We start from the raw sequence: 14,964 nt of genomic DNA, 5'->3' as shown, positions 1-14,964 counted from the left end.
ATTATTGGTTTGTGCTATCAAAAATATAATGACGCTATGACACAGATAAAGTTCTTGTTGTATCTTTATTCTTTATAGTACATGATAAATTTGATTATCGGTTATCATTAGTAGCGCGAACCACGGCGGCTGACCCAGTCAAGTGCTACCATACATAATTATATGACACTATAATATTATATGAACCTGAACCAGACCAATATTCGTTGCGATGTTAAGTAGCGAACGTCTCTATAGTCTATATTGTGTTGATATATAAATAGATATTTATGTGTTTTAATTATATTCAAACTTTACAGTTCTTACCTATGCGTTGTGAAATTTTGAAAATTCTATTATAAATATTGAGGGAGAACAGTAGTTGTCCGCACTAAACAGATTTTGCTATGTTACGCACTTGTAAGACGGAGACCGGGAGACAACACATGCGGGTGTAGCGTCCTCTTAACGTATGATTTATACCATAAAAATAAGCGACATATCATCTACAGACTACAATGGTTTGAACAACATTTCTTGGAACCTGAGGTTTTGAATATAATTTTGATAAAAATGAGCTAATATAATTTTCTTGTACATATAACAATTATTGCTTCCGATGTCTTTATCAAAAGATGTGTAGGATGTTTCTATACCATTATTACTACATAAGTTAAGAGTACTAGAGCTACAGTTGTTGTTAATTGAAGAACTACAATTATCATCACAAGTAACTCTTGGTGATTTCATTTTGGAACACTGTTTTTTAGATTTATGAGTGGCTAAATGTTTTTTAAATGAATTAATAAGATGAAAAGTTCTATTGCAGTCATTTTTGTAACAAGTATATTCAAAAAATCATAATCTGGATAACATATTGTAAAATGCTTACATAGTAATTGTATGCTTAAAAGGCATTCTTTACAAACTAAACAAGTAGGCATGTTAAAATTGAATTAAGTATATAAGTACAAAATAAAATTAAAAATAACCCAACAAAAATTAATTATTTTATATTGGTCCAGGATGACATGAAACTAATATTTATCTCATATATAATAAAAGAAGCATACCTATGCTTTAAAATCCGAGCCCTAGTTATAACTTAAAACTCATGAATTGTACCCATACTATAAAACTTAGAGACAAGCAAATAATAAGTATATTTATTGGCTGGGCAAGTTAACAATTCTTTTAGCTAGTTAAAATTAGTTAATATAACAAAAAGTAAGCTGTGTTAAGTCAAAATTAGCTTAATTAAAATTTTTATAATTTTCAAATTAGTAATAAATCTATGTTAAATTCGGTAACTAGAAGTTATGTTGAAGTGTAACTTAAAAAAAATTAAGCTAAAGCTGGTTTCAAAAAAAAAAAGTAAAAAGTACCTACTTAACTTAATTTTTAACCCGTTAATGCCTAACATTGTATAAAAATATGACAAACTAGGTAAATAATAGGTAGGTATTATAAAATAAACAGATTATGGGCTTAAGCATGATTTTATAAATTATCACTGACTATAGGCTTTATAAACTGAATACCTTTTCTAGATTTGACGATAAACAATGTGTTTCACTCAATTGAGATACAGAATAGATGTAGATGGCTTACATCTGGAGCTTAAAATATTTGAAATATCTGAATCAAATATAGTTAATAATGTACCAGAAGCAGATTAAGACAATGTTTCATTTGTTAAAAGACTAGTTAGATTTGAAATATCCTAAGAAAAATAAATGATAGAAAAAACCATTATGAAATCTTTAGTTTTATTTTATTTTTAAGTGTACATAACAACCGAAGATCATAACTATAGCTGAGGCCTGTGATATTTATGTTTTCCAAAGCTTACTGTGAGATGCTTATATTGTTACAAATTTGTTTTATGTATTTTTGAATGAGAATAAGAAAATTTAGGAATTTGAAATAAGAAATTTAAATTTATTTTTTAGGGCATTAAAATCCAAGCCATACTATAAAATAATAATAATTATATTGGGCAACTTAATTAATACCTAGGTATTCAAAGAATAAGAATATAAAATTATTTTATATCATAAATATTTTAATAAATATTTATCTAATAAAGGAGCACAAAACACAACAGTAAAGTTTAAATCAAGTAAATATTGGTACAATTAATTTTTTCTTACCAATATTGTTAGGTACCTCATTAGTTACGGTACCATTCTTCGAGGTTGCCTAAATTTAGCTCTATGTCCTATCATTGGCATAATTTCTTTTATCATATCCTCTGTTTTAATAATGCCAATACAAATAGCCAATAGGTTACTATTGGTAGAGAGACTGATGAAACCAATACTAGGTATATTATGTTGCAGTTGTCGTCTTTGGATGCCTTCCATTGCTAGGAATTATGTTTAATTAATCTATGATTGAACATTAAATGGAATACAAAATACAATAATTATTGTATTCTAAAAATATGAAAAAATTTTTAATTAAATTTTCCATTTTATCAATTGATAAAATTTTTATCTTTCAACAGCATAGCCTTACTTATTTTAAAATAATGTTCGATTTTAATTTTAAATAATTAATTGCATCGATTAGCCTCAAAGATGATGAATGCAAAATAATGTAGTATTGAGTTCATAGGTTTTAAAATATTTTTTTCTTATTTTTACCGGGAAAATTTAGTGAAATAAAATTCAATGAGAATATGCAATGTTTGAACCAGTCATGTAATGGAATAGACATTTTTTGGAAACATAAATTTTGGGATGAAAATTATGAAATATAATATACCATTATATATATATATATAAGGGTGGTCCTTATTTTTTCAATGTGATTTTTTTAATACAGTACTCCCTTAATTTGTTAAGTTATATGAGTAAGTCATTTGGGTAAAATTTGGAAGATCTCACTCAACCCCCTCTGGTGCCGCATTAGGGTTGAAATTTGGAAAAAGAGGGTAGTTTTTTGTTTTTTTTATTTAATTCAGAAGGTATTGTATTTATCGAAAACATGTAAAGAACTAAATTATAGATTTTAGCATTGTCTATAAAAAAGCATATTACGTAAATTCTCGTAAGTCCATTTATTTTTAAGAAAACTTATTAATTTACAAAATATTATATAAATTTAACGAAATTGCATATTTTTGGGTTTTTTAAATATATACAACGTACGGTTGGATTTATGACAAAATATGTTGAATAACAATTATACAGAATTAAATAATATAAAAAAAAGATTATAGCTAAAAAAGTCTTAATATTCTGTAATATACGTTTTGGTTTTATTTACTTGATTTTCTTTAATTTTTACAACATAAAAAATACGTATGATTTTTTTTCATCGAATTGTAGGTATAGTTAATTAATGCCACCTAAAATGGTTTCTTCAGCGTTTGTCTGTCACTTTGCGGATATTTTTTCCGGTAGTCTTGAACAGTCTAGAAAATATAATACAATTTTTAAGTTTAATTTATTTTTGAAATAGTAAAATAAATATTACCTGTAATACATGTTGTTTTTGTTCTTCATTTTTTGTGAATTTCTTGTTATATTCTTCTATAAGCTTGACTCCCCTCTCAGCTGTGTCATTCACGACTATTAATGAGTTTATAATGTGTTTTCCTATTATGTAGTCCTCGTGATTATTCCAATTGGCCGGATCAATAGTTAAAAACTGTGTGGAAATTTGAAATCTCTTGAACATTCCAATCGATTTAGAGTTTATTAAGTCAATTAATAGATCTTTTTGTATAAAATGTGAAACATCTTCAAATTTAAGTTCTATTTTTTTTTTCAACTCGATTTCTTCCTCTTCATCGTTTATGCTTGAAGTACTCAATATTCTCTCAGCCATTTTGAGTTTCGTACTGTTATCTACACGATCGTCAAATATTGAAAATGTAACACACTCTGGATTTAAATACCACAAATGATTTATTATTTTTTTTAATGCTACGTCTGCAACTCTTTTATTATGCAATTTATATTCTTCTAATTTTTTTAAAAATAAAATGTCATTAAGTGGAGCTTCAATTGCATTGGGTGACGAAAACCAAGCTTGAACGTAACATTTAACTATAAAACAACAAATATCTTTTAATGCCTTTTCTTCTTTGCTATTTAATTTAATTTGATCTTTAAATATATATAGCTTTAAAGAATAAATGGCCTTAGCCATCCATCTGGCTAAATGGTATGGACCAGGCTGCCTAAAAGCAATTCCTCGAGGTGGAACACCGCCTAAAAATACAATAACGAGTTCTAAAAATTCTTGGTAATCATCTCGAGGAAGACTATCGGTAATTTTTTTTTTCGCATAAAATATAATTTTATCAGCGTCATTTTTTATAATATTTTGAATATAGATATCAGAAACTGACGTGGAAAATTTGCTTTTATCAATATTTTCCCACGCATGTTGAAATCTTTTAAAAAGTAATATATCTGGTCCTGCCATGGGAAATAATTTTACTTCTAAAAATACACCTTGTAAAACAAGTTCAAAAATGTGATGTCGGTACGCCAAAAATAATATTTCTCTTTCTAAACTTTGTTCTAATAGTACGCATGCTCCATTCAACCTCCCTGTGTTAGAAGCTGTAGTATCAAATACGAATGCTTGGACTTTATCTAGTAATGACCATTTTTGTAAAGTATCAAACACAGCTGAAGATATTTCATATCCTGTCCCAGAAGGCATTTGTGGGACTTCAAGAAGTTGTTCAACATTCATGGCCGTTGCAATAATTGGTAAACGATCAACATTATTCTTTCCGGTAAGGGCTGGAAGTATTTTTGAATCCCAATGGATCACAACATAATTTAAATTTTTTTCGTGAAATTTGGAAGTAATATTTTCTGATATTTTTTGTCGATAGTCTTCACGGGACTTTTTGATTGATGTTCGGTTTATAACATAAATACTGGGATCTAATGACAGGGCTTCTACATATGCAGTTAACAAATGAACAGCATCTCTATCACTTATTTTGCATCTATCAAGAGTGGCTGATAATCTGGGTGTTAAAAGTTCTATCCTACCTCTTTTATTTCTTGATGGACCTGGGACTGGAGATAACTGTTCAATTACTTCAACTTAAACGATAAACGACAAACAATTAGCTTAGACCACTTATCGTATACTAAAATGGTGTGTGTTGTACATTAAACTCTAAAGGCAATATCGTAAGTGTTTCGACAAAAATGAGTGCCAAAGAAAAAAATAAGATAAGATAAGGCTTAGCACGGGTAACAAAACAATTAAATTCTAATAATAATTATTTCCATAGCCACAGACAAATGTTTACAGTATTTCTTCGACTGATTAACTATTACATATTAAATCAAAATTGTACTGTTAAAATTAAAGAAAATCAAGTAAATAAAACCAAAACGTATATAACAGAATATTAAGACTTTTTTAGCTATAATCTTTTTTTTATATTATTTAATTCTGTATAATTGTTATTCAACATATTTTGTCATAAATCCAACCGTACGTTGTATATATTTAAAAAACCCAAAAATATGCAATTTCGTTAAATTTATATAATATTTTGTAAATTAATAAGTTTTCTTAAAAATAAATGGACTTACGAGAATTTACGTAATATGCTTTTTTATAGACAATGCTAAAATCTATAATTTAGTTCTTTACATGTTTTCGATAAATACAATACCTTCTGAATTAAATAAAAAAAACAAAAAACTACCCTCTTTTTCCAAATTTCAACCCTAATGCGGCACCAGAGGGGGTTGAGTGAGATCTTCCAAATTTTACCCAAATGACTTACTCATATAACTTAACAAATTAAGGGGGTACTGTGTTAAATTTTCAAACAAAAATATTTAACCTATATAAATAAGGACCACCCTTTATTTATTATTTATTTATTATTATTATTTATTATATATATATATATATATATAATGTATTATTATATTATATTATGTATATATATTTCAACCCAAAATGTATGTTTCCAAAAAATGACTATTCCATAACATGACTGGTTCGAACATTGTATATTCTCATTGAATTTTATTTCATGTGTATTCATGATATTTAAAAATATTTATAATTTTATTTCACTAAATTTTCCCGGTAAAAATAAGAAAAAAATATTTTAAAACATATGAACTCAATACTGCATTATGTTGCATTCATCATCTTTGAGGCTTATCGATGCAATTAATTATTTAAAATCGAACATTATTTTCCAGTAAGGCTATGCTGTTGAAAGATAAAAATTTTATCAAATGATAAAATGGAAAATTTAATTTAATTTTTTTTTATATTTTTAGAATACAATAATCATTGTATTTTGTATTCCATTTGATTTTCAATCATAGATGTAATGTAGGTACGTCAATGAGGACTGTCCGAAGATCGGCTAGCAAGTGTGCTGTATCGCCGTCTCCAATTGGGCAATCCTGGCGCGAAGCTTGGCCTCTACCGCCGTGTTGGCTCTCAGGTCGGTCTGCAACCGGATGTTGTCCTCGCGCAGCCCTTCGCTGATGCGCGTGACCGGTTCGCAACCCATCGCCGCGTCCGACATCAGCTGTTCCACGGCCGTCCGCAACCGGTCCGCGTCGCACCGCGCCACCCCCAGCTCGGACGTCAGTCGCTTGGCCACCGTCCGCAACTCCGCCTCTTCGCAGTCCCGCCTCGTCCGGTCAGCTTCGGCGAGCACCGTCAAGTTGTTTGCGCACCGCTTCAAGCACTCCTCCGTCTCGGTCTCGTTGGCCAGTCGGTCTCTGGCTTTGGCCAATTTTCTGGACGCCGCCTCGGCCTGTTCCCTGTTTGCCGCCAGCTCGGCCAACAGTTTGTTGCTGCACACCTGTAAACACGGTCGGGAGAGACGGACTTTTTAGCTTCGTTATTGGAATATCTAATCAAAATACACTCGAGAATAAATAGCTTTCGCGTGGTAAACAGTTTTTCGTTGTGTTTGTATGTATATATATAAGTACAGTAGAATTTCGGTAGTCCGATAGTTATTGAGATATCAGAGTATCAAACTAGAGAGTATATACTGCCGGATTTATGAAAACACTGGATTAATGGTGAGGGGGGGGGGGTCACAATAAAAAGGCATCTTTACTTAGTAAATTAAAAAACAAATAACCGTTTTGTATTTTATTGAAACATATTAACTATAATAATATGTACATTGTACACACACATGAGACAGGTTTAAAAAATTATCTATTTGTTTTTGTTTTTTATTTGAAATGACTCTTTTAAAACTTGTTTTTATTTTTCTTCTTCGATAACAATTTTATGGTTATTTGCTAGATAAATGTAGGATAATATTATATAGATATATTTACTACAACTAACTTCCAAGTTTAGGTGAGTTGCTTCGTCGTCGTCTTTGCTGGATCCAGTCAAACTATTTGCGAACTTGCAACCGGTTAGTTCTACGACCTTGTTCATCAGGCACTGTCCGACTAACTTGTAACGTGCGTTTTCCGAGCGAATCTTTTCCAATTCCTTCTCGTACACGACGCACTCGTCCATCATTCGCTGGTAATTGGTCACCATCCGTTGGTGCAGCAACAATTTTTGGTTCATTTTAGAATCCATGTATTTCCGGAGATTTGAAATTTCATTTTTCGTTCTTTGGATATTTTTTTCTTGATCATCGATACTCATTTTTAATAATTCTATACTATGTAGGTAATATAATAATCATGAACAGTCTTAAATCAATTAAAATAGATTAAAATTTTATAACCAGTGTTTATTTTTAATAGATATGTTGTCTGAAATTTTACATGACAACGTAATTATATATGTTTCTTTGGTAACAATAATATATTTAATTCGATGCACATTTTTTACAATTTCAGTGAAAATAGGTACTACATATTCATGTGAACTTAGTATTATCAAAAACATATTAAATATTGTGACTTTCGGGTTTGTAAAAATTTTGTAGAGCTATTAAAGATATATTGTCTAATGATACAATATTACTTTACGAGATTTAATAATTGTACTTTTAGTTGAGCAGTAATTTAAAACGATATAATTAAACATACAAGTGCAATGTAATAACTCAAAAACAAATTATTAAATATGCTTATTGCATTTTTATATTTTTAAAATGATTAGAAATTACATTTTGATTTATTGTTTTCAAATTTCAAGGAATACCAATCCCAATATCCTTAGAAGTAAAATACCTCGGCGTCCTAATTGACAAAAGATTGACCTGGGGTTCTCATAATATTAAGTTAAAAAGAAAAATTCTCAATAGTCGACTCCACTTACTTCACTCAATTTTGAAATCAAAATGACCCTTCCAAATAAAAATAATCATCTACAAATCCTTATTACAGCCTATCTAGACTTATGCAATCCAAATCTGGGGATGTGTTAAACCATCTCAAAAACGTACCCTCCAAGCCTTCCAATCTATCACTCTCCAGTCTCTATATTATCTCTTCTGTACCATAGTACGTACCAAATCCCACACTTCAAAATAGAAACAGTAAATCAATTAGCCACAAAACATTCTAAAAAATTTCACCTTAAGTTACAGTCTCTCTTTAACCCTTTAATCGCTGAACTTGCTTCCAACTCACTTTCTAGTAATCCCCCACGCCGTTTAAAGAGAAAATGATGTCGTGATTTATTAAATGATTGATGGTTCAAACCATTAATTTTAATTTAATTTATGTTAAGTTAATAGTTAATGAATAAATAAAATATAACATTAGGTACTATCACTGGATGGCCTCCCTCCTCATGTGTTCAAGTTGTAAAATTTTTTATGTATGTGTTCAAATTTGCTTATTATGGCTTGTAAATATTCTTTTTTAGCATATTTGATAGATTTTGCAGGAATGTGTATATTTTAAAATTTTTATGCTTATTTTGACAATTTTTTAAATTTAAAATTAAAAACTATAGTTATATATAACTATAATATATACATATTTCAATCGATCGAAAAAAAATAAAATATATTAATACTTTCAGTAATATGCTATCTGCAAACTACCTCTCATATCTTGTTATAATTTTTGTGTAAGTATAAATAATACTATAAACCCTATTCCCTAAATATTGTAACTTTTTTGTATAATTAATTTTTAGTGATTATTATTATTGAAAAAAAAAAATGTTTTTTTAATTATAAATATTTAATTCTTGGATTAATTTTTCAAAATGTTAAGGTAAATATTTATTTTTTCAAATTTAGTTGTTGCATATACAATAATAAAAGTTATATCTTTGATTAATAATTTTTAGTTATTATTGACTTATTGTTTATTATTTATTAATTATTAGATATAAATTTTAACTAATATCTTTTTTAAGATAAAAGTGAAATTAACCAAGATTTAGTGGTAAATTTTTTTTTTTTAATGCATATAAATGCATATTTTAATGATTTAGAAGCATATTTGCATGCATATTTGTGTGCTTCTTAGAGCTATAAGTCCCTAAGCATAGTTATGACTACGATGGGTATATGCAATATGCAAGATTTGTTTGTATTGTAGCACACTTTTAATTCAACTGACATCAGGAGCCTATTTATTAGATATTTTTTTGATTATCTCATAGCAGCATAAAGGTAAAAGGTCTGCTAGATAAAAAATTATGTAGGTCATATTATTATAAATAAACATTATTTACAAAGGGGTTATGATTCTCTAATGTAATCTAAATGGCTATGTAGTGTTTTAGAAAACAGCCTTCAGCGATCAAGAAGACAATGATTTTTATTGATTGTTTGTTGACAATTTCCGAAATATGAATAAATGATAATGTATTTTAAATTATCAAAAATTATAATTATTGTGTATAATAGTGTGTATGCCTATGAGGCTGAGTGGCTTGAAAGTGCTCAGGTCTTAAATGGCTATGATGCATATGATCACGTTGTAATCCAGGCTTCCTTAAATAGTTAAATATGATGTTAGCTCCTTTGTTTTGGCGGCACACCTCCCCACAAAAAAAAGTTTTTTTATCTAAGCCAGAATTCTTTTCAATTTTGATTATGAAGTACAGTTGATTTTGTCATAATTTCATTACACATTAAATGTTTATGAAATAGTTTGTATAATTACTTTCAATCTGTTTTTAATAGTGTAGGTAATTGAATTAAACATTTTTTAGATACATGACATTTACGATCATTCACAGACTCACAGTTTACATTTTAATTATTTTTTTAGATAATACCCATAAGTGTTGATAAATTTTAGTAAGTATTTTATATGAATAATATTTACAAAATCCTTCACCATAATATTAAATAATAAATACAATATATCTATGTGAATAAATAATATAAAGTTATTGTATGTCCACGTCAATATATCAAATATATTATATGTATTTATTTATCAATTTAGAATAATTGAATATGCTTTTTATAGGGTTTTATGTCATTTAAATTACTTTTAAAAGTTCCTTACAGCCTCCCTTGCAATAATCTTTCTTAAATAACTCAATATTTCTATATTAGTCATTTTGTTTAATCGTTTAAAATCAAATGGTTGATTTATCCTCTTGTTAGTTTACAAAATATGCCAGTTTATACATATTGATTTCACATCATCTCCTTTAAGTTTATAAATTTGTATTTGTTTTTTTTTTTTTTTGATTCTTCAATGAATTTCTTTTCTCTAGAAAAAACATAATTTACATTAATTTTTAAACTCTTCCGTATACAGCATACTAATATTAATGTAAAGTTACAAGCCACATTTAGAAAATATGGCTACCTATGTACGTCATATAGGCTACAAGGCTATGTAGTATATGTACCTAGATTACATAAAAGATTCAAATTACATAAAAAATTAAACAATAAAATATATTATTTCAATTGACAGTTATAAATCATCATATTATTTATTATTTAAATCACAAGAATTCACAACATTATTGTAAAAAGTTTTGAATTAAAAAAATGATTATTTCGTTTTTCTTTTTTCGATTTCTCAATTCCGCTTTTCAGATATCGGCTAATTTTTTTGTGCTCAAGGCACCACGGTTATGGTATATGCCGGGTTTACACGCTGCGTAGTACTTGTCACTCGCACTCACACATTGCGTGTGAACAGAAAAAATAGTGCTTAGTATTAGTAAAACCGAGCGTGCGAGTGAATAGAATCCAGTCCTATTTACTAATGACAAGTAGCTAGTCATAGTGCGAGTGACAAGCACTAATAGTCTCAAATTAAATTGCTTATCATTCTATGGCCATGTCGCCCTCGCCATAAATCATAATAATATAATATCATGATTCACGATGACACGAATAGAATACACGATAGAATAGGATGGACTGGTGAAAGGTGAATTGGTGAAACATTATATAGGAATTAAGGAATATACTGAATATAGGATCACAATTAAAGATATCTTTAATCGTGTATAGGATAGATAGAATTAAATAGAAATTAGTAATATAGAATATTAGGTTTAATATTTTATTAATAACATATTTTATTTATATAGTTTATTATATTTTTACATTATATAATGTTTATATCTAATATGGCTTGTATACTTGCATAAGTACTTCAGTAGTTCTTGAATTACAAAAATGCAAAACAATTTAAAAATAATACATAATACAGTAAAATTTAATCAAGGTACCTACAATATAATTTAAAAACTAATAATTTAATATTGCTAAAAAGTAATGCCTTGGATATTATACTCATATAATCTGTGGCCATATTGACATAATATGTATGATGAAAATCTACCTACTAAACCTTGTATTTGTTGGTATATTTATTGATAGCATATATTTTAATATGCATAAAAATTTGAATAGTGTATTTAAAATTTTAATTACAACACGAGCAGAACAAATACCTAGGTAATAATAATTAAAAATAATATTTCAAGATTATATGATCTGTGGTCTACAATGATGATCATAGACATTTTACTATGAATACATTTCAATATTATGAATGTAAGTACGAACTATTTATTATTTTATAAGATGTATTATTAATTTATTATGCTTGTTATAAGCAATAAAAAATAGCATTTAATAGATATACATTGAATGGAAGAAAAGAATAACTTTTATAACCAGAAATAAGTAATGTTTATATAGATGTTACCGAACCTAATTATTAATTGTTTTGTTTGATATTCAGCTCTTGAGAAACAACATAGACAACACACACTTCTTGATATAGATACAGAGTATGACCTTTCAATTAAAATAATCTATAGAATATATTAACATTATGCTAAATTATTGAAACAGTATATATTTCCATGTTTCAAGAAAAATCAAAGTATATAGTAAATCCAATATTTTATTTAATAATGCTGAAGTATAATACAGAAGAATTAATCATATTTGATGAATATTCTGTATTCAGATTGGATTGTGGTGTTCGTCCGTCATCAATATTCTATAATATAATACAAAATTTACTCATACTCATCTACATCTTGCCTAAAATTCACAACTATTTAATGTACATAAGTGACTTAGTAAGTAGTTTAAATCTTGTAAAAAAAAATTGAATGTCAGTCAAAACGATCAAATATAATAGGTATTTTATAGACATAATAAGACTAGTACAAAGTAAAATTTAAGATAATTTATTAATTTAGGAGTTAGATGAATTTGCTTATTTATATAAGAATTCAACCTAAATTCTTAATAAATGATTCAAATAATTTTTATGTATTGTTAATTATTACTAATTGATTTATCATTTCAACAAAACAATTGATGATGTTTAATTTAAAATAAACATTAAAAACGAGAAACAACTATCGTACCTATCTACTCATAAACTTTAAAACTACATATTTGTTTGTAATATATCATTGATAATCATAAAATAAAGAAATTAATAGTCATATAATTGCTATACTTATTTTTTATTTTCATCTGCAAAAAAAATGTTAACAAACAAATTTTACATTCTAAATGAATATTTAAGTTTAATATTAATGTAAATAACTATTTGTACCTCAATAAAAATTCTTAAAACTCAGTTTTACGGATTTGGATATTTTTTCAAAAGATAATTGATTTCTCTAGGTGTAAGATTATCTTTTCCAGTAGAAATGTTTCCTTCACGTCTGTCTTGTTTTCTTTTAAACTTGTCAGCATAATTTTTAGTTGCACATGCTTGAAACTTGGTAATTTCATCTGAACATCTGGTTTGGTCAAATTCATTTTTTTTGAAGCAGGCAAACATGACAGATATTTCATGAACACATGCACGTTCTTTGGACCTATCTCCTTTACCAGATACTTTATCTTTCAATTTAAGCGGCAACAGTTCTTCAAATTTTACTTCAAGCGGATTTTTCGTATATCGTCGCATATCGCGAAAATTTAAAACGTTGTTTAAACGCATAATGAAATTACTTCGTTTATCTTTATTTCCCTTATCCGTTGATCTTTTTGGTATTTTAAATCGTAGATCTCAGTGGCTATTTACACAACACACATTACACATCCGACGAGAAGCTTTAATTTTAATCTAATAATATGTTATATGTATCTAGTAATTCAATATTTCAATTTTTATTTTTATTGTCCTATAGACTATAGTAGGAGCACAGAACAATAGGTAGGAGGTTGGTCGTGATATTAATACTGATAGTATATCAACTATCAACATCTTGTAATGATAAGTGCAAGGTGGATATATATATATCCACCTTGGATAAGTGCTACAGATTGTGATAAATGCTATCATACATATAATATGATAATATGCCAAGATTAATCTCCGCGTGAATTTAAATAACACAATTTTAGAAAATTTTAATAAATTTAATGCTTGGAATTGGAAGGGCCCTAAAAACAATTCAAAAACGACATAGAAAAATTCAAAAATTACATAAATTACAAATAATTGTTTTAAATTAGAAAAATACAATTTTTTTTTTTTAAATGAATAAAATACATTTAAAAGGTAACAAATAACTCAAAATTATACAATGCGTAAGCTTGACTTACTACTTGTTCAGTTGTAAAACGATATAAAATAATACATGACACATTATAACATAATAGTTCAATATAATCTATCTATTAAATAATAATAATATAGTACCTAATGCTAAAATTGTATTGAAATTGCCAAAGTTAGATTTTAAGCTATTCTAATCTAACCAATTATACTCTATCAAAAGGCTAATTTGATCGATGTTTACAATATGAATATTATGACCAGAAATATTTTACTACACTTTTAGTGTTTTTTGAAAATATTTACAGCGATTATTTTTAATTTATCAAAATAAATAGTACTTATCCAAAAGGATTACAATGAAAAAAATACTTTTAATTATTTCAAATTTCAACCCCAAAAAACATTGCTTATGGTGGAGAAAAAGAGTTACAAAAAAATCAGATTTTAACTTATGGAAAGTTTTATTATTTTATATTTGACATATTTTATCATAGAAAATTTTATATTGAATGTAAATATTGAATGAAATGAAAAGGGCTTAATTAAAAATTAAATATATTAAATATAAATTTTATATACTTTGTAAATTTCGGCCTGTGTACTTTTAAAACATGCGTAAATTGCGTACAGACTATATTTGAATATTTTTAAATGTACGTAAATTGTGCCTTGGGATATTCCGATTTCCGGTTAGTTGTACAATTTAAAGATAAGTATTAGCACTATCGATCGATGTAGTTAATATATGGTCACTTAAATATATCCACATAATATTATAAGCATCCAGTGTGGCGGACTGTAATATGATACATACCTATATCATATTGAGAAGTCAGTGAACAATTTTTAACCACACCAATGTCCATACAATTATTTTGCCAGTCCTAATCTGATTAAAATATTGATTTTGTGAAAAAAAACATTATACGTAATTTACGTTAGTAAATAAAACATTTTTAAATATGTATATCTATAAAAATATATTCAGCCGCAATTTACATCAAAAAAATTGAAGTGAGACGCAATTTATAGCGACCCTCGGTACAAATTTACCTTATTCTCAATT

General features: G+C 27.4%; 3 protein-coding genes across 3 annotated transcripts; all 3 read right to left on the bottom strand.

The window, feature by feature from the left end:
- Positions 1-3,211: 3,211 nt before the first annotated feature.
- Positions 3,212-5,031, bottom strand: LOC149057270 (uncharacterized). The gene is made up of 2 exons (XM_089222995.1): positions 3,463-5,031; positions 3,212-3,400 (listed from the first exon to the last, which is right to left on the bottom strand). The coding sequence occupies exons 1-2, from the start codon at positions 4,693-4,695 to the stop codon at positions 3,335-3,337; spliced, it is 1,299 nt and encodes a 432-aa protein (XP_089079121.1). The 5' UTR covers positions 4,696-5,031; the 3' UTR covers positions 3,212-3,334.
- A 950-nt stretch (positions 5,032-5,981) lies between these two features.
- Positions 5,982-9,088, bottom strand: LOC107164050 (uncharacterized). The gene is made up of 2 exons (XM_015511734.2): positions 7,306-9,088; positions 5,982-6,802 (listed from the first exon to the last, which is right to left on the bottom strand). Exons 1-2 carry the CDS (start codon positions 7,618-7,620, stop codon positions 6,356-6,358), a joined length of 762 nt encoding a protein of 253 aa, XP_015367220.2. The 5' UTR covers positions 7,621-9,088; the 3' UTR covers positions 5,982-6,355.
- Positions 9,089-12,830: 3,742 nt separating this feature from the next.
- On the bottom strand, positions 12,831-13,559 carry LOC107167262 (small ribosomal subunit protein mS37). Its single transcript, XM_015516225.2, has one exon. The coding sequence runs from the start codon at positions 13,332-13,334 to the stop codon at positions 12,969-12,971; it is 366 nt and encodes a 121-aa protein (XP_015371711.1). The 5' UTR covers positions 13,335-13,559; the 3' UTR covers positions 12,831-12,968.
- Positions 13,560-14,964: the final 1,405 nt, after the last annotated feature.

The sequence above is a fragment of the Diuraphis noxia genome, unplaced genomic scaffold (assembly GCF_037042655.1).
Source record: "Diuraphis noxia isolate RWA-SAM2 unplaced genomic scaffold, SU_Dnox_SAM2 contig0003, whole genome shotgun sequence".
Classification (NCBI taxonomy): Eukaryota; Metazoa; Arthropoda; class Insecta; order Hemiptera; family Aphididae; genus Diuraphis; species Diuraphis noxia.
The sequence above is the reverse complement of the archived record's forward strand: the minus strand, read 5'-3'. Positions and strand labels throughout refer to the sequence as shown.

What these genes read in the sequence shown, in the direction of transcription:
- LOC107164050 (XM_015511734.2), bottom strand. Translation starts at nt 7,620, where the DNA reads ATGAGTATCGATGATCAAGAAAAAAATATCCAAAGAACGAAAAATGAA. An exon ending in CAACTCACCTAAACTTGGAA is followed by an intron (nt 6,803 to 7,305) that starts GTTAGTTGTAGT and finishes CCGTGTTTACAG; the next exon opens with GTGTGCAGCAACAAACTGTT.
- LOC149057270 (XM_089222995.1), bottom strand. Translation starts at nt 4,695, where the DNA reads ATGAATGTTGAACAACTTCTTGAAGTCCCACAAATGCCTTCTGGGACA. An exon ending in AAAAACAACATGTATTACAG is followed by an intron (nt 3,401 to 3,462) that starts GTAATATTTATT and finishes TATATTTTCTAG; the next exon opens with ACTGTTCAAGACTACCGGAA.
- LOC107167262 (XM_015516225.2), bottom strand. Translation starts at nt 13,334, where the DNA reads ATGCGTTTAAACAACGTTTTAAATTTTCGCGATATGCGACGATATACG.